We start from the raw sequence: 23,762 nt of genomic DNA, 5'->3' as shown, positions 1-23,762 counted from the left end.
CTACCCGTCACAACCCATCGCAAACATCAAGGTAATCTTGTTTCTTTGTGTAATTATAGATAAAACACCAGAGTGCATTGCTATTAAATCAGACATCTCTGACATTGTTCGCTGTTGATTCTAACCCGTTGTGAAGATGTTTTCTAAGAAGAACGAGTTTTGCTGTAAAAATTTGGTTCAAAGCTGGTTATAATTTAATAAGAAACGAGTGAAATAATAATTTCCACATTGTTCCACCTACAAGGAAGGCTACCTACAGTTTACAGAAACCTCTTGAGCGGATTACACAGATCAGCTAGGCCATCAATAAGTGATGAAAACTTGAAGTTGTATAAACGTTCCAGGTTATCTGACGATGTTTATCAACAACGATGGAAAATAATTCGAGAAAGAGTCTTGTGAATAATTCTGTAGCTTCAATAATGTATTCAGTTATTTCTGAATTTCAATTGTTTGTTCGTTAGTCTCGATAGCGCAGAAAAGGTAACTGATTTGTTACTGTTTGGTATACCGTCTAAGTATGTTTTACATACTGAAGCAACATTGGCTGGTTCCTAGGCTGCAGTGTGAGGGGATGGAGAATTCAGTAAGCAATAGTGAAGGAGTCAAACTAGCTGACGTCCACTCTACAATGCTTTTTAATCGGACGCTTGAAGCAGCGATTCGAAAGCTTCATATATCTGGCCACTCAGGCACAAAGTCAACCCAGACATGTGCATACGCTGATGACGCAAAGAATGCAGATCATTGTAGTATTAAGGATAAAATAAAAGAAAGACAGCTTGGGTTGTCAAGGCACCTCAAAGTATGGAAGAAGAAAGGTGACCAAGGAGAACACTTTCTTGGCAACCTCCTGAAAGAAGAAGAGGGAGGTCACGGAAAGGATGGCTAAGGAGTATCCAAGAAGCATTTGAGAAAAGAAAAACAGGCGAGATCGAGGAGATTGGCGACTGACAAGCGGAGGCCGTCAATTGTGAAATTCAGATTCGAGTCATACTGCGCATAATAAAAGCTCATGGCCAGAGGTGTAATGTGGCAAAGCACCAAGATGCACTTCTCGGCCGTTGTCGAGAAAATCGACAGTTAAAAGAAACCGCTGCGGTGAAATACTCTCTACCATTAATAATTTTCTAGAGCGTCATGGCGCAGCGGTAAGCGCTCGGTTCGTAATCCAAAGGTCGCCGGATCCAATCTCGCGCCATGCAATTTTTTTTATTATTAGTTTTTTGTAATTCATATATATATATATATATATATATATATATATATATATATACTCCTGGAAATTGAAATAAGAACACCGTGAATTCATTGTCCCAGGAAGGGGAAACTTTATTGACACATTCCTGGGGTCAGATACATCACATGATCACACTGACAGAACCACAGGCACATAGACACAAGCAACAGAGCATGCACAATGTCGGCACTAGTACAGTGTATATCCACCTTTCGCAGCAATGCAGGCTGCTATTCTCCCATGGAGACGATCGTAGAGATGCTGGATGTAGTCCTGTGGAACGGCTTGCCATGCCATTTCCACCTGGCGCCTCAGTTGGACCAGCGTTCGTGCTGGACGTGCAGACCGCGTGAGACGACGCTTCATCCAGTCCCAAACATGCTCAATGGGGGACAGATCCGGAGATCTTGCTGGCCAGGGTAGTTGACTTACACCTTCTAGAGCACGTTGGGTGGCACGGGATACATGCGGACGTGCATTGTCCTGTTGGAACAGCAAGTTCCCTTGCCGGTCTAGGAATGGTAGAACGATGGGTTCGATGACGGTTTGGATGTACCGTGCACTATTCAGTGTCCCCTCGACGATCACCAGTGGTGTACGGCCAGTGTAGGAGATCGCTCCCCACACCATGATGCCGGGTGTTGGCCCTGTGTGCCTCGGTCGTATGCAGTCCTGATTGTGGCGCTCACCTGCACGGCGCCAAACACGCATACGACCATCATTGGCACCAAGGCAGAAGCGACTCTCATCGCTGAAGACGACACGTCTCCATTCGTCCCTCCATTCACGCCTGTCGCGACACCACTGGAGGCGGGCTGCACGATGTTGGGGCGTGAGCGGAAGACGGTGTGCGGGACCGTAGCCCAGCTTCATGGAGACGGTTGCGAATGGTCCTCGCCGATACCCCAGGAGCAACAGTGTCCCTAATTTGCTGGGAAGTGGCGGTGCGGTCCCCTACGGCACTGCGTAGGATCCTACGGTCTTGGCGTGCATCCGTGCGTCGCTGCGGTCCGGTCCCAGGTCGACGGGCACGTGCACCTTCCGCCGACCACTGGCGACAACATCTATGTACTGTGGAGACCTCACGCCCCACGTGTTGAGCAATTCGGCGGTACGTCCACCCAGCCTCCCGCATGCCCACTATACGCCCTCGCTCAAAGTCCGTCAACTGCACATACGGTTCACGTCCACGCTGTCGCGGCATGCTACCAGTGTTAAAGACTGCGATGGAGCTCCGTATGCCACGGCAAACTGGCTGACACTGACGGCGGCGGTGCACAAATGCTGCGCAGCTAGCGCCATTCGACGGCCAACACCGCGGTTCCTGGTGTGTCCGCTGTGCCGTGCGTGTGATCATTGCTTGTACAGCCCTCTCGCAGTGTCCGGAGCAAGTATGGTGGGTCTGACACACCGGTGTCAATGTGTTCTTTTTTCCATTTCCAGGAGTGTATATATATAAAAACTATTAATGAATTGCTTATGCATGTTGGTGAAGGCGGATCGCTCTCCAATTGTACCGCCTCCATTTTTCCGTTTGTTTGACAGGGTGTACCAAAGCTCTCACGTCCGCACCGATTATCGACGATGTTATAAGTTGCGCTAGGGACCGCATCTACCTTCTTTGGAAGTTAGCAGGCAACTACGCTGTTATGCGGCGGCTCGTTTCGGCCCATTCAACACCTGTCCTTCAACCGTAACGAGCGAATAACGGAGTTTATATTTCATACCTGCCACAGCAAATTTGTGTTCGTGGGGTCTCTATTCTAATTCGAACGCTTGACTTACACTATACGTATTCGTTTCGGAATATCGTTTCTACGTCTTCCGTTAACTATACGTGGTTAACATTATGAGGACAATTAATAACATTTATGAAATACAACTTTGTTTGCGGAAAACATAATGACGTTCGAAGTCGCCATTTTTTCCACGACAAACGACTTTCAACAACTTATTATATGCATAATTGTTGTAACAGATTGCCGCTGCGGTGAAATACTCTCTACGTTTAATAATTTTCTACAGCGTCGTGGCGCAGCGGTAAGCGCTCGGGTTCGTAATCCGAAGGTCACCGCATCGAATCTCGCGCCATGCAACCTTTTTTTTTAGTATTTGTTTTTTGTAATTCAAATGTGTGTATACACACACACACACACACACACACACACACACACACATCGATATATATATATATATATATATATATATATATATATATATATATATATATATAAGGTTGCATGGCGCGAGATTCGATGCGGCGACCTTCGGATTACGAACCCGAGCGCTGCGGTGAAACCGCTGCGGAAACCGCTGGTGAAATACTCTCTACGTTTAATAATTTTCTGCAGCGTCGTGGCGCAGCGGTAAGCGCTCGGGTTCGTAATCCGAAGGTCGCCGCATCGAATCTCGCGCCATGCAACCTTTTTTTTTAGTATTTGTTTTTTGTAATTCAAATGTGTGTATACACACACACACACACACACACACACACACACACACACACACACACACACACACACATATATATATATATATATATATATATATATATATATATATCGATGTGTGTGTGTGTGTGTGTGTGTATACACACATTTGAATTACAAAAAACAAATACTAAAAAAAAAGGTTGCATGGCGCGAGATTCGATGCGGCGACCTTCGGATTACGAACCCGAGCGCTTACCGCTGCGCCACGACGCTGCAGAAAATTATTAAACGTAGAGAGTATTTCACCGCAGCGGTTTCTTTTAACTGTCGATTTTCTCGACAACGGCTGAGAAGTGCATCTTGGTGCTTTGCCACATTACACCTCTGGCCATGAGCTTTTATTATGCGCAGTATGACTCGAATCTGAATTTCACAATTGGCGGCCTCCCCTTGTGAGATGCGGTGACAGCTGTAGGATCCACCTTGCAGGAGGAGTAGATAATACACTTTAAACGTTACGTTAACAGCTTTGAATCTCAAGACTGCAGAAAACAGGAGGGCGTGCTGAAAAGTAATGCTTCCGAATTTTTTATTCCGTTCTCAGTATCAGTTAAGTTATCACAAGGGACTCGACCGACTTTCCCGCTTGCGTCTAGAGGGCTCCGAATTGTAGCGTGTAAAATGACAGTGTGTAACGTAAAGCCGTCGGCACACGGACCGTGCTCTCGAACGTTAACGTCGAGCGTGCCAAGTTCAACGTGCTGCTGAACGCTCAGGAACGAGGCGACTTGTGCATACGGTACGTGGGCCCCAACGTGGTATACGCGATCGCAACGCACTCCAGCGGCAGTTGAGGGATGTTTCTAGTTCGTAAATCACACTGTTTACTCAACGGGCGCGCGTGAAATTCCCACGTTAGCTCCATTAAAACGCACATTTCCTCCATCGTCCACGAAAAGGAAAATACCATGTCCAATCAATAAGGACACAGGCTTATAAAAGTGCCATTACAAATAGTGCACTACAAATTTGGAATACTTCTTCGCATAAGATAAACATTATTTCGTCATTCCCACATTTTAGTAAAACCCCAAGGTCAGTCTTACTTGATCACTGTTCCTGCCCAGCAGCAGAATCTTTGCAACATGTCAATTACGAAGCGTAAAAGAAAAAGGAGCAAAATATCTATACAAGTAGCGCAAGCTGTCCAGTAGATTAAGTCAATCGAACGAAGTCACCCCTCACAAAAAAAAGTAAACTTGTATTTACATAACATCAAATATTATAGTATATACTTATATTAAGCTAATAATAAAGTATCAGAACCTAATAAAACGCGAATGTTAGGTAAAAAATTTTGGAAGTGTGAAGATGCAAACCACCTCTTTTTTATTTTTTATTTTTATTTATTTATTTAAAGGAGGTGGGGGAGGGCGGCGAAGGCAGAGCGATCAGGGGTCGTAACCCGAGGCCTGGTCACAGTGTCTCCCTCGTCCGTCAAGGAATCAGGGATGGGAAGGGGAAATCTTTTGTGGGAATTATTATTTATTTATTTGTTTTTATTTACTGTTTTTAATACATTCTTAATGTGGTTTTACTTTATACCACAACAAAAAAATGTATCTAGCACCGCATCGTGCTCTGAGAAAAAGAAAACAATATCTCGGCACGTTCCTACACCGAGGTAATGTATGTGGGGAAAACGAAAAAGAAAGTGCTTCATACAGGATGCAGAAGGGTGTGTCGCTACTCTCCTTACGCTTCATCATCCAGGTACGTCTTCACGTATATCATGTTATTCCACCGTGAATCGAACTTAGCTCACTCAATAGGTATCTTCTCCTACCTGTTGATGATCCAGCTGCGGGGAGGGTCGCGTAGGGCACTCCCTAAGTAATTAGAAAAATACTGTCTGTATTTTGGGTTCCGTACGATCTTGCAATGACGTTCTTGTAGGTAGTTCCAAAAGTCGAATACATCTTTAGGTCCATCGTGAAATAAATAGTGTACCGCATGCACACGGATCCACGTGACAGCGTTGGTCTTGGTGCGCGGGAAATACTGTTGGTCCGGAAATACGTAGTAGAAACCGAGGTGTAATGTGTTCCGGAGTCACTCGTAGAAAATACAACAAAATTTGTCGCACCAAGCGCCATACGTCTTCTGCCGCGCCACATGTGAGACGGTGTTCGTCCGTGTCTGGTATCCCGCGGTCTACGCAGAGAGGCGATTCCGCCACGTTTATCTTGTGGAGGAGTGATCGGGTGATCTGTTTACCATTGACTGTGATGTACCATGTGGATCGGACGGCTGTGTCCAGTGGAACCGCGTGAATCGTCTTACACACCACCTTCCAATTAACCTGAGGGCTTTTGGTCTCCACGATGTTTGGTGGGCGCCTCTGCTGTAGGACATGGTATATATCCCGCGCCGACGCCTGTTTCGTCGGTGGTACTGCGAGACGGACATAGCTGTGTTCAATGGAAAAGTTCTCGAAGTAGTAGACGGGTGGGGGTATGTCTTGCGTCGTCAGTGGGGGCTTAAGGGAGGGCGGAGATAAGGACTCCAACAGCAAACCTGTCAAACTTTCCGGGTGGTGGCGCCACAGCTTGATGTGTGAGCTGACATACAGGGCCACAGCTCTGTCGTGGACATGGACTAGACCAAGACCTCCCCTTTCTGGGGGAAGGGTCAGTGACTCATAACTGACTTTGAAGAGCATGCCTGTACTGACGTAGACTCCGAATGCCGCTAATAGACGTCGAGCCATCAGTAACGGTATTGGAAGAACGCGCGCTATGTGTGGAAGGCGCGATGCGAGGTACACATTGACGAAGTGTGTCCTTTGTAGAATTTCGAGGGTCCGCAGACGAAGGTTGAAGATCTGGACCCGAATTTGTTGTAATAAGCGGCAATAGTTAAGAGCCGCAGTGCGCCGTATGTCGTCGTGAAACTCTATTCCGAGACATTTGATAGTGCCCCGAAGCTGTAGGGGTTCGACACACGCTGGGGTCAACCCGTCTCCTATGGCCATGGCGACCGATTTGGCGACGTTGAGACAGCTGCCAGAAGCCACACCGTACGTGGTAATCCATTCTAGTGCTCTGTTGACATCGTCGCGATTGCGGAACACGAGAACCAGGTCGTCTGCATATGCTGTACAGCGACATGTGACGTCACGTAGGGTAAGACCGGTGAGGCGTTGACGGAGGCCACAGAGGAGCGGTTCCAGTGCCAGAGGATATAGTAACGTCGACAAGGAGCAGCCTTGACGCACGGAGCGGAAAGTCGGGAGGGACTGCGAGAGACGCCCGTTAACGAGCACTCCTCGGAGGAGGCGCATCACGACGTCTGTGAATTGCTGTGGGTACTGCATGTGCTGGAGAACGGACGTCAGGTACGCGTGATCCACTCGATCAAAAGCTTGGCTAAAATCTAGTGATGTCAGCGCTCCCGGGGCCTCTGCATCAAATAACTCATTGCAACTCAGTGACGCTACGCGTTACGCTGAACCAACACAGGCTTTGTATCTAATCATAGTATCCTAGCCCTTGCTGAAAACCTTAATCGTAGATATGTTACTAATTGCAATATAATTATAACAAATTGTACCAAGAACAATGCGTTTTGGGTGTATCTTCAGTGTGTCGCTGCCTTCAAATAGCCTACTGTCATAATACACAAGTTACAATAATTCTTTTGCCACGAATATGATGTTTCTCATTATTGTATTGGAACGAATCACACAGTTAACAACGGGTTTCCAATGATTCTCAATTAGCTGGTGCTCAGAAACGGCAAATATACATATAGGCTTGAAATGAATGCTAACATGACGCCTCACAACTCTGTACTGAAGGGAGACGGCGTGCGTGTGACGTAGGTGGCGTTGTGCCATCTCATTGGTCAACGTTCAGACGCACGCTCAGAATAACTGACATGCCAGATATTGCTCTGCACGTTCGGAAAGACTCCCGAACGTGCTATTCCACGCTATGACGTCAGAAACTCGGCACGCTCAACGCTCAATGTTCGGATGCACGGTCCGTGTGCCGTCAAATTGCTCTGACCACTATGGGACTTAACATCTTAGGTCATCAGTCCCCTACAACTTAGAACTACTTAAACCTAAGGACATCACACACATCCATGCCCGAGGCAGGATTCGAACCTGCGACCGTAGCAGTCCCGCGGTTCCGGACTGAAGCGCCTAGAACCGCACGGCCACCGCGGCCGGCCGTGTGCCGACAGCTTAACTGTTTTGACGCATGGGGAAGAGCGTCCTGTAATCGAGTATCGAATTCTAGGCGTTCGTCCACACCCTCTCCTTTAGAATGACAATGCCAGACGACACACGAGCGCTGCGACGACTGCAACAGTCCGATACTTTGCTCTACCTTCAAATGGTTCAAATGGCTCTGAGCACTATGGGACTTAACATCTATGGTCATCAGTCCCCTAGAACTTAGAACTACTTAAACCTAACTAACCTAAGGATGTCACACAACAAAAAATGGCTCTGAGCACTATGGGACTCAACTGCTGAGGTCATTAGTCCCCTAGAACTTAGAACTAGTTAAACCTAACTAACCTAAGGACATCACAAACATCCATGCCCGAGGCAGGATTCGAACCTGCGGCCGTAGCGGTCTTGCGGTTCCAGACTGCAGCGCCTTTAACCGCACGGCCACTTCGGCCGGCTTGTCACACAACACCCAGCCATCACGAGGCAGAGAAAATCCCTGACCCCGCCGGGAATCGAACCCGGGAACCCGGGCGTGGGAAGCGAGAACGCTACCGCACGACCACGAGATGCGGGCTTGCTCTACCTGTCATCGATCATCCTCCATAACATCCCGATCTGACCCTATCCGGCTATCATCTCTTTCTAAAACTCAAGGAACACTTTTGAAGACTTCACTTTGATAGTGATGAAGCTTTGGGTCCGTGCACAAAGTGAAACTGGGCTGAGGTTGGGAGAAATGTGTTCGTCGCCTGGATGAGAAATAAAGTTGTAGACACGAAGAATAAAGATGCAGAATGTTAACAACGTTTGTTTTGTTTAAAAAAGCTCAAAGAGTTTTCACATAAAAAGTCCGGAGGTATTACTCTTCAGCGCGTCCTCGCCCTATAAGAGAGACGGCGTAAGAGAAACCCTGACAGCTGGGAGCGTTCTTGCCAGCTTTCGACTGAGCCGCATACGGCCTGCGGAGAGAATAGTGGTCTGTTGAGTAGCTGCAACGCTGGAGGCGTTGCCATAGAGACGCTGAGTCGCATTACGTGATTGGCTGAGGTAGACGCGCGAAGCAATCGGGCCAATTCCACAGCGGCTGTCGGGAACTTCTTTCGGCGCCTCTGACTGTAGGGGTCTATACGTCGTAAACACGGCTTTGCAAATTCTTGTAACGGCAATTGTTGTGTGTGTGTGTTGCAGGTTCTCCACCAAAGAGTCGGCTACGCACGCCATCGTGGCCGTGCACAACACGGACATCAATGGGCAGACCGTCAAATGCTCCTGGGGGAAGGAGTCGGGTGACCCAAACAACGCACAGGCAGCAGGACAGGTGAGTTACATCGTCTGCTTCACCTCAGTACAGTCTATAGATTTGTGCTGCCTTAGCTAATCTTGGTACGCGATCTACACGCGACGTGACGTGTCACAGTTAAGTGTGTTGAAAATGGCACTGGCAGGGATGGAACCAATGGCGTGCTACACGACACAAGCGATTCCGCCATCGCCATTGCTAGGCGCGAGCTAGGAGAAGTCGCAGTAGATTTTTAGCATGTTAGTTGTTGCTATAAAAATTTTATGTTAATGCGTAAGCGTGAACTGATACTCTAAAATCCTACAGTAATATAATATACACTCAACAACACGTAAAATTGCCCACCGACAGAGGAGCATCGGATCGAAATGAAATTTATCAGTCGTGAGGTTCACTTGATCCAAAAATCAAGACAAGTAAACAAATAAAGTGAATACAAAAAAGTCAAATCTCGTGCAGTGCAACATCAACATCGCTTTGGGCGACATTTTGCTGCAGTACATGCCACAATATGGTCCGGCATCGAGTTGATTAGACGTTTCATGTTGTCCTGAGGCAACTGGGCCCACAAATCTTGAACAGCCATCTCCATATTGTGTATAGCGTGACACGTCTGGCATTTCAGCTGGTCCCGCTTATGCTGTATAGATAAGGTTGCCATACCTAACTGTGACCTCGTAAGGATACTCTGAGATGGGGGTATACAATACGAATAAAAAGAAATGTAATATGATTACTTTTTATTTAGAACACAATTACACAGAACTTTTTGCGGCAGAACTATACTTTCGGAAGATTTCATCTCTTTCAGCAAGTCTTTTTTTCCTTTTACATATTTATAAAACTCCATGCAAGTCAGCTCGTAGTTAGGCTGGCACTGTAACATTGATTCCACAGTACCTGGAGGCAGCTAATTTCTATCATCAGTCCACCGAGCTGACATAAGCGAAGATATTCTTTCCATAGCTACAAATCTCGCACAACGCTTCCTGATTCGTACGTCCTTTCTTGACAAAAGACCACTCTTTTGTGTAATTATCAGAAAAGTGTCACTCTCTCTTTCCAACCGTAGGCATTTTCGTAAGCTATTATAAGATACGTTTATTAGACGGTAAGCATTCGACAATAACAGTTTAGTCATCAAAGTACACGTCACTATGCACTTCACACATTACTAATTTGCACTCGCTGTTCGTATTACGTTTAGAATGAATCGTCTTATCAGATCGCTATTCAAATGGGAACTGCCCGATACTTCCGTGTGGCGCTGTTTAAATAGTTCCAGCCCTGTATTCCTGGTGAAGTCTGGTATTTTCTCGATGATGACGCTAGATCTAGAAGGTGCTTACATCGTCGATGCGGGATACGCCCTTGTGAGGCAAACTGAGGAGCTACTTAATTGAGAAGTAACGGCTTCGGTCTTGGAAACTGAAATACGGCCGGGAGAGCGATTTGCTGACCATATGACCCTCCATATCCGCATCCAGTGACGCCTGTGGGCTGAGGATGACACGGCGGCCGGTCAGTACCGTTGGGCCCTCATGGCCTGTTCGTGAGGAGTTTAGTTTAGTTCTATGGGGAAGCAGTCAAGCACAGTTTTCAAACTGCAGTGAACCCAAGAATCTCAGTTCTGACCTTATCAGTGAAAAACCACCAACTTACCTTTGTAAACTGTCATGCTCCAAGAGAAGAAAGCGAAGATCAAGTAAAGGATATACTCTATGCAGAACTGGAAGCTGTTATGGATTCCATAACTAAAAACAGCTGCAGAATTCTCATCGGAGATTATAATGCCAACATTGGAAAGGAGACCAGCTTTACTCCCACAATTCGCCTTCATAGTGTGCATGAAAATAGCAACGACAGCGGAATAAGGCTGACTAGTTTTGCTACGTCCAAGGGCATGTTTATCAGTAGCACTAACTACCCACACAGACAGGTGCACAAAGGGAAATGGGTATCCCTAGATGGAAAAACAGTCAACCAAGTAGACCACATAGCAATCAACGCAGAAACCAGAAATTGGATTATGGATGTAAGAAATTCCCGTAGGGCTGAGTGTGGTTCCGACCATTTCTTCGTTAAAAGTCAGCTCGGAGCCAGTCTGAAACCAAACCAAAGAAGTAAACTAAAGAAAGTGGCACGTTTAGAAATAGAAAAAATAGCACAGGAAAAAACCAGAAATGAAGCCAGGGTGCCTTAACTCGTACGATCTGATAGAAGATTATCCGTGAAAATGATTGCAGAAGAACTGAACATCAGTCGAGAAACAGTTTGCCTAGTAATAACTGAAGATTTTGGTATGAGAAAGATTTGTGCAAAAATGGTCCCCGAAAATCTCACACCACAACAGCGAGAAACACGGAAAAATGTGGCAGCCGATCTGTTAGAGCAAACGGAATTCAATCCAGAATTGTTGAGCCGTGTTATCACTGGTGATGAAAGTTGTTTTTTTCAGTATGATTCAGAGGCAAAACGCCGAAGTTCGCGATCGTGCTCAAAGCGATCACCCAGACCAAAAAAAGCTCGCATGTCAAAGTCAAAAGTGAAATACATGCTTGAGTGCTTCTTTGATTCCAAGGGAATTGTTCCCAGAATGAGATTTTCACTATGCAGCGGAGTGTGCTCTGATATGAAACTTCCTGGCAGTTTAAAACTGTGTGCTGGACCTAGACACGAACTTGGGACATTTGCCCTTCGGTAGAGCACTTCTAGTTGTGCAAGGTCTGCAGGAGAGCTTCTGTGAAGTTTGGAAGGTAGGAGACGAGGTGCTGGCAGAATTGAAGCTGTGAGGATGGGTCGTGAAAGGTCCCGAGTTCGAGTCTCGGTCCGGCACACAGTTTTAATCTGCCACGAAGTTTCATATCAGCGCACACTCTGCTGCAGAGTGAAAATTTCATTCTGGAAACATCCCCCAGGCTGTGGCTAAGCCATGTCTCCGCAATATACTTCCTTTCAGGAGTGCTAGTTCTGCAGGGTTCGCAGGAGAGCTTCTGTAAAGTTTGGAAATGTGGGAGACGAGATACTGGCAGAAGTAAAGCTGTGAGGACGGGGCGTGAGTCGTGCTTGGGTAGCTCAGTTGGTAGAGCACTTGCCCGCGAAAGGCAAAGGTCCCGAGTCCGAGTCTCGGTCCGGCACACAGTTTTAATCTGCCTGGAAGTTTCAAGTGAATTGTTCATAAATAGTGGGTGCCTCCTGGACAAACAGTTAACCAATATTACTGCAAGGAAATTTAAGAAGTTTTCGTAAAAGAGTTCTTCGTGTCCGTGACAACACTGCTGACTATTGGATTCTGTATCACGATAATCCGCCATTCCATACTGCTCTGTCAGTACATGTCTCCTCACAAATTTCAGTACTACCACAGCCACCTTATTCACCAGATATCGGCTCTGTGCGACTTTTTTCTGTTTCCAAGAGTCGAAAGGCGGTCAAGGGACACCATTTTCGAACAACACAAGATGTACAAAAAGCTGTGACGAGGGTCTTGGAGGATATTACAGAAGATTAGTTCCAGAAATGAAACTTCCTGGCGGGTTAAAACTGTGTGCCGGACCGAGACTCGAACTCGATACCTTTGCCTTTCGCAGGCAAGTGCCCTACCAACTTTTTTTTCCTAGACCGCTTTTTTCTTACTTTTTTTATTTTCTTTTTTTTCATTTTTTTTCCTTAAAGAAAGAAAATTACCTCTTCCACTTCAGGCGTTGGCCCCTATCACCCTTATTACCCCCAAAAACGTGTCTAGTCTAAAAACAAAAACAAAGCTAGTGCCACCGCCACTTTCATCCTGAAACTAACTAGGACGTCCGTTCGCCACCACTTCAGGTTCCGCCAACGAACGAAAATTAAATATGCCTCTGAACTTTTTATAAAAATAAAAGGAGAAAGGAAAGGGTATAATACTTTATTATATTTTATTTGTTGTTCATTGTGTTCTTATTTTGTTCTTGTGTATTTATTTGGATTCGAAAGCAGGTCTCCTGCCCACTTTTTTTTTATCTTTTTTATGTATATAGATATCAGTGTGCGAACAGTCATAGTTAATCAAGCCTGGAAAACTAAAACAGAATGAAGACACCATCGAAGATATGAAACATAAATAACATGAAAAGAAAGCTACCACATCGTAGTTAGGCTTCTCAGCGACTGCGCCCACTGATAAAGATTGTTCAGTATATGCTCGTTTGTAGTTCGTTCTGACCTCATCTGCCACTGCCTGGAACATTCCAGCTGCACGGCGGGCTGTGAAAGGCACTCCATAGGTAGTTTGCGAAGCACTGTCGATATCTGGTATGCCCGGAAATAGCATGATGTCTTTCTTGCAAACAGAGCCAGAAGTCAAGGAAATTCTTGTGTCCGTCACGACAGAGGTAATGGACCGCATGTCCACGTATCCAGGTGACGGAGTTGGTTCGAGTCTTGGGGTAAAATGTCTCATCCGGAAACAATAACGTGCGTGCAGATATATGCTCCGGCCTAACCCGCAAGAAATAAGCCAGCATCTGCCGCACTAGGTGCCAAACCGGTTCCGCCTCTCCACAGCTGGGTTGGTGCTCGTCAGAATCTACTGTATTACAACCCACACAATTGGGAGATTCTGCCATGTGGATATTGTAGAGACATTCTTGCGTCACCAGCTTCCCATTAACGACTACGTACCATTTGGAAACAACATCGGAATCAAGCATGGCATCGTGTACAGTCTTCCACACAAGCGCCACCGTACGTCAGGATATTTTAGTTCGACCACATTTAGGGGGCGGCGTTGCAGCATGTCATGATATAGGCGTCGAGTTGTGGCCATTTGTGGTGTCGTGAGCGCTACACTGCAATAACTTTGTTCTAAATAGAAACGTCCTATATAAAAGAGGGACGCTGGGATGTCCTGTAGTGGCACCGGCGCTCTTAGTGAAGCAGGTCGTAGTGCCGTCAGAAGCAGACTCGTGAGGCTCGTAGGACAACGGCGCAGCAGACATAAATGTGAGCTAACATAGAGGGCAATGGCCCTATCATGGACGTTAACTAGGCCGAGACCACCTTTTTCCTTGGGGAGGGTAAGAGATACGTATCTGATCTTCAGTAACATACCAGCGGTGACGAAGTACCCCAGGGCTGCCATAATGCTACGAGCCAAGGGTTGCGGAATGGGTAGCGTTTGGGCGACATGCGGTATGCGGGACGCAAGGTATACATTGGCATAATACGCCCGCTGAATGATGTTGAGGGATCGCAAGCGCTGATTTGCAATTCCGGCCCTAATTTTGTTAAGAAGGCGTCGATAATTGAGCGTCGTCGCGCGTCGCATGTCGTTCATGAAATCTAAGCCCAAGCAGCGGACAGTATCACTGAAGCGTAAGGGGGCAATGTGTTCCTGCGGTAGCCCAATCCCGATGCCCAAGGCGACAGACTTGTCAACGTTGATTTGGCTACCAGAAGCTGTACCGTAGGTTGCAATCCAGTCCAAAGCCGCGGCCATATCGTCAGCTCCACGTATGACGATCATCAAATCATCCGCATATGCGGTGCAGCGATAGATGGAGCCGCCGAACTGTATCCCAGTGAGCCTGTCTCGGAGACCACACAACAAGGGTTCTAAGGCCAATGCAAATAACAATGTTGATAATGGACATCCCTGTCGTACTGATCGGCGGATCGGCATGGGTGCCGTCAGTCTTCCATTAACAAGAACTCGAGAAGTAGCCCCATGCAGAAGGCGTGTCAACACCATGATAAAGGGGTCGGGGTATTCCATGCGCCGTAGAACGGCAGTGAGGAAAGTGTGGCCCACACGGTCAAAAGCCTGGCTAAAGTCGATAGACGCCAGGGCTGCCGGCAAGCGTCTCACCCGTGCAAGGGAGATGAGATCTCTGTAACGACATAACGCAATTCTGATGTTGTTGGGTCCCCCCAAGGACATCTGATCGCTGGACAGGACGTGCAATAGTGTGGCGCGAAGACGTTCTGATAGCAGCCTCGAGAAGATCTTGAAGTCGCTGTTCAGTAACGTTAAGGGGCGATAATCGCGGACATGATTCCGTCCCTTCGGCTTCTGGATGGGGACAATCAGTCCTTCCAAGAACGGTGCAGGCAACGGTATACCCGGGGACATCAATTCCTGACAAATTTCAACCCAACACGGTACCAACAGTTGTTTAAATGCTCGATAGAACTCTAATGGTAATCCATCGATTCCTGGTGATTTATGGGGAGCACCTTTACCGATGGCGTCGAGCACTTCCTCTTCTGTCACTTCTCCCAGTAAAGTCGGTACCATGTCTGGTGGAACTGTACCGTGAACATGTGCTGAAACGGTGTCTACCGTCGCCTTATCAGGGAGCACTGCTGAATAAAGTTGAGCGTAATGCCCATAGAAGGCTTCTGCTATATCTGCTTGTTCTGCCACGTGTCGTCCGTCGTCCGTTATCATGTCGGCGTTATCATGACGGCGCCTCCTGCGTTCTAGGAGCACGTGGTGCATAGATGGCCTTTCTGATTGTATCATGTCGGGAGCACGCGACCGTATAACAGCGCCTTGTAAATGATGGCGTGCTAAGGAGACGAGCTGCGCTTTCGCGCGATTGACTATGATCTGCCCGTCAGGTGAGGGCTCCATAGCAAGACATTCCCGTAGGACGGTGTAATAAAGGTTTTCCGTGCTCCTCCTCCATGCCGCCGCTTCCCGGCGTAAGCCATGAAGGTGAGCCTAAGAGCAGGCTTGGCACATTCAATCCACCAACTGAGGGTCGATCGGTAACGACCACGACGCTGTAAGGACGCGTTCCACGACTCTTCAATAGCACCTTTACATGACGGCTCGTCCAGATGGGCGACGTTCAGTTTCCAGGGGGGTCTACTGCGCCACACACGTGCAGGTTGGAGGGCAATGGTGCAAATATAGGCTGTGTGGTCGGTGAATGCAGTGGGCCAGAGCTCTGCTCCTCTCGTCGCCGTCGAAAGGGTGCTTGTGACGTAAATCTTGTCCAACCGACTTGATGAATGACCTGTATAATGGGTGTAACCAGGAGCTGGGCCATGGATGTGGCGCCACGTGTCGATCAGGTGAAGGTCACGCACTAGCATTTCCAATTCCGCACACGGGACGTGATGTGGCTGTTGATCAGACGGAGATAATGTACAGTTAAAATCTCCTCCGATCACCATATCGTCTATGCTGCCCATAAATAGACGCGTAATATCTTCCGAAAAAAAGCGGGCCCGATCTCTCCGCCTCCCTGATCCTGAAGGGGCATATACATTGATGAGTCGGACACCGTTGACAGTTACTGCCATGGCTCTTGCACTCGGTAAGTACAGTACGTCCGTAGTTGCCAAGCCGTCCCGTAGCAGGATAGCCACGCCACAATCGGTAGAAGAGGTGTGGAAGATGTGGGCGGTATATCCGTAGAAGTCAGGGAAACTAGCGACACATACTTCTTGTAAGAGGGCCACGTCGATGTCCGCCGCATCGAGCATGCGTTGTAGCATTGTCAGTATGTGTGGTGCCCTTATCGCATTGATATTGATGGTGGCAAGGCGAAATGTGTGCTGCCTAGTCTCTTCACCTAGGGTAGACGCCATGGCAATCAAAAATAACCGCAAGAGATGCCGGACCCACCAAACCCGTTACAAATTATGAGTCTTTGACGCCAGGAGGGGCATCCCCAATGCCACCCCCTCCTCTGTCACCCGTTCCCTCTCCAGGAAGTTCCTCAACATCGTCCGACCACAGTGGGTGCAACACGATGCTGTGTAGCTGATCGGCACCCAAATCTTTTTCACGTACGTCGTCTTTGGTAGAGGTAGACGGAACGCCATCCACCGACGCGACCTGCTGCATCTGTGGTGCAAGTTGTAACTGGGCACTCGTAGTATGGGCAAGTGAACCGTCTACACCACTTAGATCCTCAGCAGGCGCATTATCCATGCCGTCGGATGAGATGTCACCTTCTTGACCGGCCGTGTGGAGGAGGCAATCGTCAGAAGGGGTCCGCCGACGTCGCTTGCGTCGTCGAGGCGAACGTTGCTTTCGAACGTGGACATCCGTGTCCGAATGTGGGAGGCAATCCAGCGTCGTATCACCTTCCGCTAGGAAAGCCGCGGTCGGGACAATGTTCGCGTCCACGTCCATCGCGTTCTGAATGTGATGTTGCGTCTGGATTCCGTGGGACTGTTGCTCCTGTTGTTGCTGTGGAGGGGGCGACATATGGGTTGGTATAGGGGGTCCTTCCTCTTCCTCCCTTGGTACTTCCGACGTCGATGGAAGTGTCTGATCGCCCGCTTCGTCCTTATCCATGATGCGCATCGTCGTCTGAGCGTACGTGAGGGGCAGGATTGTCGTCCCCGTCGGGGAAGCGGAGTCTCCCATCGGTATCTGCGTAATTCTACGTTGTAAGCAGCTCGATCGAACATGGCCTTCCTGCCCACATCCGGAACAGGTACGCGGTTGACCGTCGTACATGATGATTGCACGACAGCCACCGATGTTCAAATAGGACGGCACATGTTTCTTGAGCTCAAGTTTAATTTGGCGCACACCATTGTAGACCTTGTACGTCGAGAAAGTTTGCCACTTTTCTGCAACGTGGCTGATAACATTGCCATATGGTCGGAAGGCGTCCTTGACAACTTCCTCTGGGACCTCGAAGGGGAGCTCAAAAACCCGAACAGTCCTTAGGCCCATGCCTGCATGATCCACCGTCACGGCACCGATATGCCCGTCAGAATGTTTGAATCTGAGTGAGTTCGAGTATTTAGACACCACTGTCGCGCAGACCTCTGCACTGGTCATTGTAACATAAACCACGCTCGCAGTTATAGAAAAATGTATTCCGACGACAGTCGCTGGATCTAAACGTAGATCGTCGCGTATGAACTGTTCTATTTCATAGGCTCGAGGACGCGCATGATCTGGTTGAAAAGTAATTTTGATCGTATCGTGGCGCCATGTGTGTGCCATAGCAGCACTGAATGTAGAACAAATACAACTCGCGCCGCGCGAAAGTAAACACAAGCAAGCGCTCACGGTCGCGCACGGCGGGGCGCAGCGGACGTCCTCGCCCCACCGCAGCCGAAAGCAGACTACCAACTGAACTACCCAAGCACGACTCACGCCCTGTCCTCACAGCTTCACTTCTACCAGTGCCTCGTACCTCGTCTCCTACCTTCCAAACTTTACAGACGTTCTCCTGCGAACCTTGCAGAACTAGCACTCCTGAAAGAAACGATATTGCGGAGACATGGCTTAGCGACAGCCTGGGGAATGTTTCCAGAATGAGATTTTCACTCTGCAGCGGAGTGTGCGCTAATATGAAACTTCCTGGCAGATTGAAACTGTGTGCCGGACCGAGACTGGAAATTGGGACCTCTGCCAGGAAGTTTCATATTAGCGCACACTCCGCTGCAGAGTGAAAATCTCATTCGAGTTCCAGAAATGTTACCATCAATGGCAGAAGCGCTGGAAAAAGGCTGTGCAATCAAAAGGGAACTACTTTGAAGGAGACAACACTATACTTGACTAAAACGGTAACCAACATTTTTTTTCCACATCAGTCGCATTACTTTATTGTCGTACCTCGTATATTACGAGCTCTTACGCCTCTTTTTTCTGGTAACCAGTCCAAAATAGCTGGCCGAGGTGGCCGAGCGGTTCTAGGCGCTTCAGTGCGGATCCGCGCTGCTGCTACGGTCGCAGGTTCGAATCCTGCCTCGGGCATGGATGTGTGTGAGGTCCTTAGGTTAGTTAGGCTTAAGTAGTTCTAAGTCTAGGGGACTGATGACCTCAGATGTTAAGACCCATAGTGCTTAGAGCCGTTTGAACCGTTTTTAGTCAAAAATATTTGAGAAGAAAACCATGTACGTAAGATGTATTTCCGTCGGTTTCTCGTCATATCTTGTGACGTACTGTATGCAGTATACCGCATCGCCATTTAATTCCGCGCGGCGTGGCCGTCCGACCGAGCCCATACATCTTGGCCGCACGTTGGTAACTCGGAACGGAGAGCTCGTTCATATTTATAATACAACAATTCACAGGGCGTGTGTGCGTGCTGATGAATAATGCACAGTGTCGCGATGGTATCGCGGTCACGTGACGCCGCCCAAACAATCACTTGCGGCCGGCCAGCCGCCATTGTTGCGTGGTGGCCGGCAGATGGCGCGACCGCGACGCGCTAATACCCGCATTTTTATGAACACATTATTTTAATTTCTAACCCAGAATTAGGTTGGACGGGCCCTCGTGAAACATTACCGCGTGTATATATTCCAGCCACCGCTCGTGATATTTTCCTCTTACTAGTGGTCTATTCCTGCTTGATGGAGAACTCTGAAGAGAACACAGCTACCTGAGGAAATTTTCTTTTCATTAGAATGTTAATCGAATAAATTGTAAGCGGCACATATATATGGTAATACCTTCTCTTGGACACGTATCAACAAAAGAAACAACTGTATGCAAGTAGCACATTTATAACTTCTACTATCTAGTTCCTATCTGTAAGTTGCAGCGGCCTTACACTTTGCGCAATACCGAGTCAGAAACGGAAAGACGTTATTTCATAATAATTTCCTCTTGTTATTGATCATATAATTTCCCTACACAGCGTGTGGTACCTCAGTAATGGGCCGTCCGGGGTGGCCGAGCGGTTCTAGGCGCTACAGTCTGGAACCGCACGACCACTACTTGCCTCGGGCATGGATGTGTGTCATGTACTTAGGTTAGTTAGGTTTAATTAGTTCTAAGTTCTAGGGGACTGATGACCTTAGAAGTTAAGTCCCATAGCGCTCATAGCCATTTGAACCATTTTTTGAACCTCAATAATGCGGCGCTTCATGGATGTGGATTTTCTTCTAACACAACTGTTTTCACACGAAGAGACTCAGCTCTTTCTCTATACACATCTATTTGTACAGTCATACTCTGTAACCGATTGTGAAGTTTATGGCAGAGGGTACCTTTCATTGTACTACTTATAGGGTTCCAAGGGTTCTGCCATTTTCTACTGGAGTATGAGCCAAATAACCCAGTGTCCGTAAGTCTTGCCTTTTTTTTTAAATGCATTCAATAATATTGTTGGTCCTTGTAGAAAGGGAACCACACATTTTAGCAATTTTCTAGGATGGCTCACACTACTGTTTAGCGAACAAATTCATTTGCAGAATGACAGCATTCCCCAACTGAACTGCACCAAGTTAATTTCGACTCAGCTTTAGTCATTATTCCGCTTGATATCCACAGAAATTGTTACACTCAGGTACCTGTTTAACTTAACTAATTAGCCGGCCGGGGTGGCCGAGCGGTTCTAGGCGCTACAGTCTGGTACCGTGCGACCCCTACAGTCGCAGGTTCGAATCCTGCCTCGGGCATGGATGTGTGTGATGTCCTTAGGTTAGTTAGGTTTAAGTAGTACTAAGTTCTAGGGGACTGATGACCTCAGAAGTCCCATAGTGCTCAGAGCCATTTTATCCATTTGAACTTAACTAATTCCAGCTGTGGCTCATCAGACTTTCTGTTTTTGTCTCCAGTAACGATCCATACAACCAGCTTCTAATACATGAAAAACCAAAAAACTGGGTATTACAATAAATTAACCTGTAATCACGCACACACACACACACACACACACACACACACACACACAAATACCGTACAAAATACATTTCTTATCCTGAATCTAGGGTAGAAGATTTGTTTTCCTCACTTGTGCACCCCTCTTCCTCTCAGAGAAGCTCTGTTAGTTTGCTGGCTGTATTCGAAACCCTGACTTCGCCTACAGTCCTTTGTAATACCACGTTACTTATTTCCTGATGTTTTAACACAAGTCCTATCATCCTGGGTCTTCTTCTGTTCCCCATTTATCTTTATTTGACAGTTTAGCACAGAACCTCGTCATTTCTTATCAGTCCAGCTAATTTTTAACGTTCTTCTGTAGCATCATATATCAAACGCTTTCATTCTCTTCTTTTCCGCCATCCCCACAGTTCATGATCCACTAACATAGAAAACTGTGCTTCAAACGTGCTTCCCAGAAATTTCCTCCAGAGATGTAGAAGGCCGATGTTCGATACTACTAGACTTCTCTTGACCAGGAATGCCCTATTTGCATCTACAAATCTACTATTTATGTCCTCCTTGTTATTTCCATGCGTTATTTTGTCTCCAAGATAGCAGAATTCCTTAAATCGTCTACTTTGTACAGTTGATTATTTTCGTCTTTCACAGTTTACTCTCAGTCCATACTCTACCTATACTACCAACAAAACTTAAGAAACTACATAAGATTATGTGGCCAGGCGCTAATACAGTCAAGAACGTGCTTACATATCACCGCATCACTAGCTGTTACCAGTATGTTCACACTGGTGGTAGTTCACGACACTGCAATAAATGAATTGTTTCTTGTGATCACAGAGCCCAGTCGATGATGATGAAGGAGATGGTGATGATTTGGTGTCCTCCCCGGCACAGCACTCTCGGAGACTTACTACACTCCATTGTATGCGATGAAGATCCCGTCTAATCCGCCTGTGATGGAAGCGGAGTCGGAGTAATATCACGATAAACTTCTACGATAAACGCCACGCTCACACTTTGATCGTAATGTAATGTTCTGGACTATGTCTTCCTAGTAATCTCTCTTATACTGGTGTGGAAGAGGCCGCTTGATGTTCCAACTAGCTCTTATTTGCAACCTTGCATGGAGGAGTCCATCTATACGTGTAAGCTGGCCATATTTCTTCGTGACATTCCTCATTGCCCCCTGTCGCAAACCTTTCCGCAACTTCAAATTCTCTTATGCAGCGATGGCTCATCAACTGCACCATTACGGCTTTTTGCAACGACGAAGTAAGTCTGCCATTTGTTCTGAACATTAGCTACATCAACATACAACGCGAATCTCTCAGAATGATAATTGTGTCGACATCTGTGTTTCCAGCTTACTGAAGCACTTCCAACTCGAGAGTTAAGCTCTGCTGTTAACAGAGGAGCCTGCCTGAATCGTCCTATACGACGCAGCTATACTGGGACAGTAAAACACTATGAATAAACAGAAATCCAGCAGCAACTCAGTAGCACTCCAAGCTTGGCGGTGGCAGTCAGCTTGGGCCAGAGACACAACGTCGCTGCTGGAGTACTAGTTAATCTTCGTGTTTTACTTTCCCTGTTAGTAGATATCGATAGAAAATGTCACACTAGACTAATCTGGGACGGCTCTGTAGAACAGGCACGTATAAATCCACTTATTTTTATTGTTGTTACGAGAAATAAATTGGCATCGCAAGAACGGCATGTTGAACAGCGAAGTTGCAAATATAGTGTGCATTTCTTTTCGAGTGACCCTCATATATACACTACTGGCCATTAAAATTTCTGCACCACGAAGATGACGTGCTGCAGACGCGAAATTTAACCGACAGGAAGAAGTTGCTGTGATATGCAAATGATCAGCTTTTCAGAGCATTCACCTAAAACATGCTGATATGAGGAAAGCTTCCAACCGATTTCTCATACACAAACAGCAGTTGACCGGCGTTGCCTGGTCAAACGTTGTTGTGGCTCTGGCTCTGTGCACTATGGAACTTAACATCTGTGGTCATCAGTCCCCTAGAACTTAGAACTACTTAAACCTAACTAACCTAAGGACATCACACACCTCCATGCCCGAGGCAGGATTCGAACCTGCGACTGTAGCAGTCGCGCGGTTCCGGACTGAGCGCCTAGAACCGCTAGACCACCGCGGCCGGCTGAAACGTTGTTGTGATGCCTCGTGTAAAGAGGAGTAATGCCTACCATCACGTTTCCGACTTGGATGAAGGTCGGATTGTAGCCTATCGCGATTGCGGTTTATCGTATCGCGACATTGCTGCTCGCGATGTTCGAGGTCCAATGACTGTTAGCAGAATATGGAATCGGTGGGTTCAGGAGGGTAATAAGGAACGCCGTGCTGGATCCCAACGGCCTCGTATCACTAGCAGTCGAGATGACAGGCATCTTATCTGCATGGCTGTAACGGATCGTGCAGCCACGTCTCGATCCCTGAGTCAACAGATGGGGACGTTTGCAAGACAAAAACCGTCTGCACGAACAGTTCGACGACGTTTGCAGCAGCATGGACTATCAGCTCGGAGACCATGGCTGCGGTTACCCTTGACGCTGCATCACAGACAGGAGCGCCTGTGATGGTGTACGCAACGACGTGGCCGAGTAACTGGCTCCTCACAATACGCCAGTCACTACTTTTAATGAACTGCGGTGTCGTGTTGAAGCTGCATGGGCAGCTGTACCTGTACATGCCATCCAAGCTCTATTTGATTTAATGCCCAGGCGTATCAATGCCGTTATTACGGCCAGAGGTGGTTGTTCTGGGTACTGATTACTCACGATCTATGCACCCAAATTTCGTGAAAATGTAATCAAATGTCACTTCTAGTATAATATATTTGTCCAATGAATACCCGTTTATCATCTGCATTTCTTCTTGGTGTAGCAATTTTAATGGCCAGTAGTGTATATGTGTGCGTGTGTGTGTGTGTGTGTGTGTGTGT

The 23,762-nt window shown here is 47.2% G+C and overlaps 1 protein-coding gene across 1 annotated transcript in view; it reads left to right on the top strand.

Annotated features, from left to right (window-relative positions):
• LOC126260102 (cytotoxic granule associated RNA binding protein TIA1-like) overlaps positions 1-23,762 on the top strand; it is a 1,041,743-nt gene that overhangs the window by 976,408 nt on the left and 41,573 nt on the right. Inside the window, exon 5 of the mRNA XM_049957334.1 lies at positions 9,107-9,236. Coding sequence (XP_049813291.1) covers positions 9,107-9,236 — 130 coding nt within the window. The remainder of the gene's footprint in view (positions 1-9,106; positions 9,237-23,762) is intronic.

This window comes from Schistocerca nitens, chromosome 5, assembly GCF_023898315.1.
Source record: "Schistocerca nitens isolate TAMUIC-IGC-003100 chromosome 5, iqSchNite1.1, whole genome shotgun sequence".
In the NCBI taxonomy this organism is placed as follows: Eukaryota; Metazoa; Arthropoda; class Insecta; order Orthoptera; family Acrididae; genus Schistocerca; species Schistocerca nitens.
Note: the sequence above shows the minus strand (reverse complement) of the source record. Positions and strands in the feature narration are given on the sequence as shown.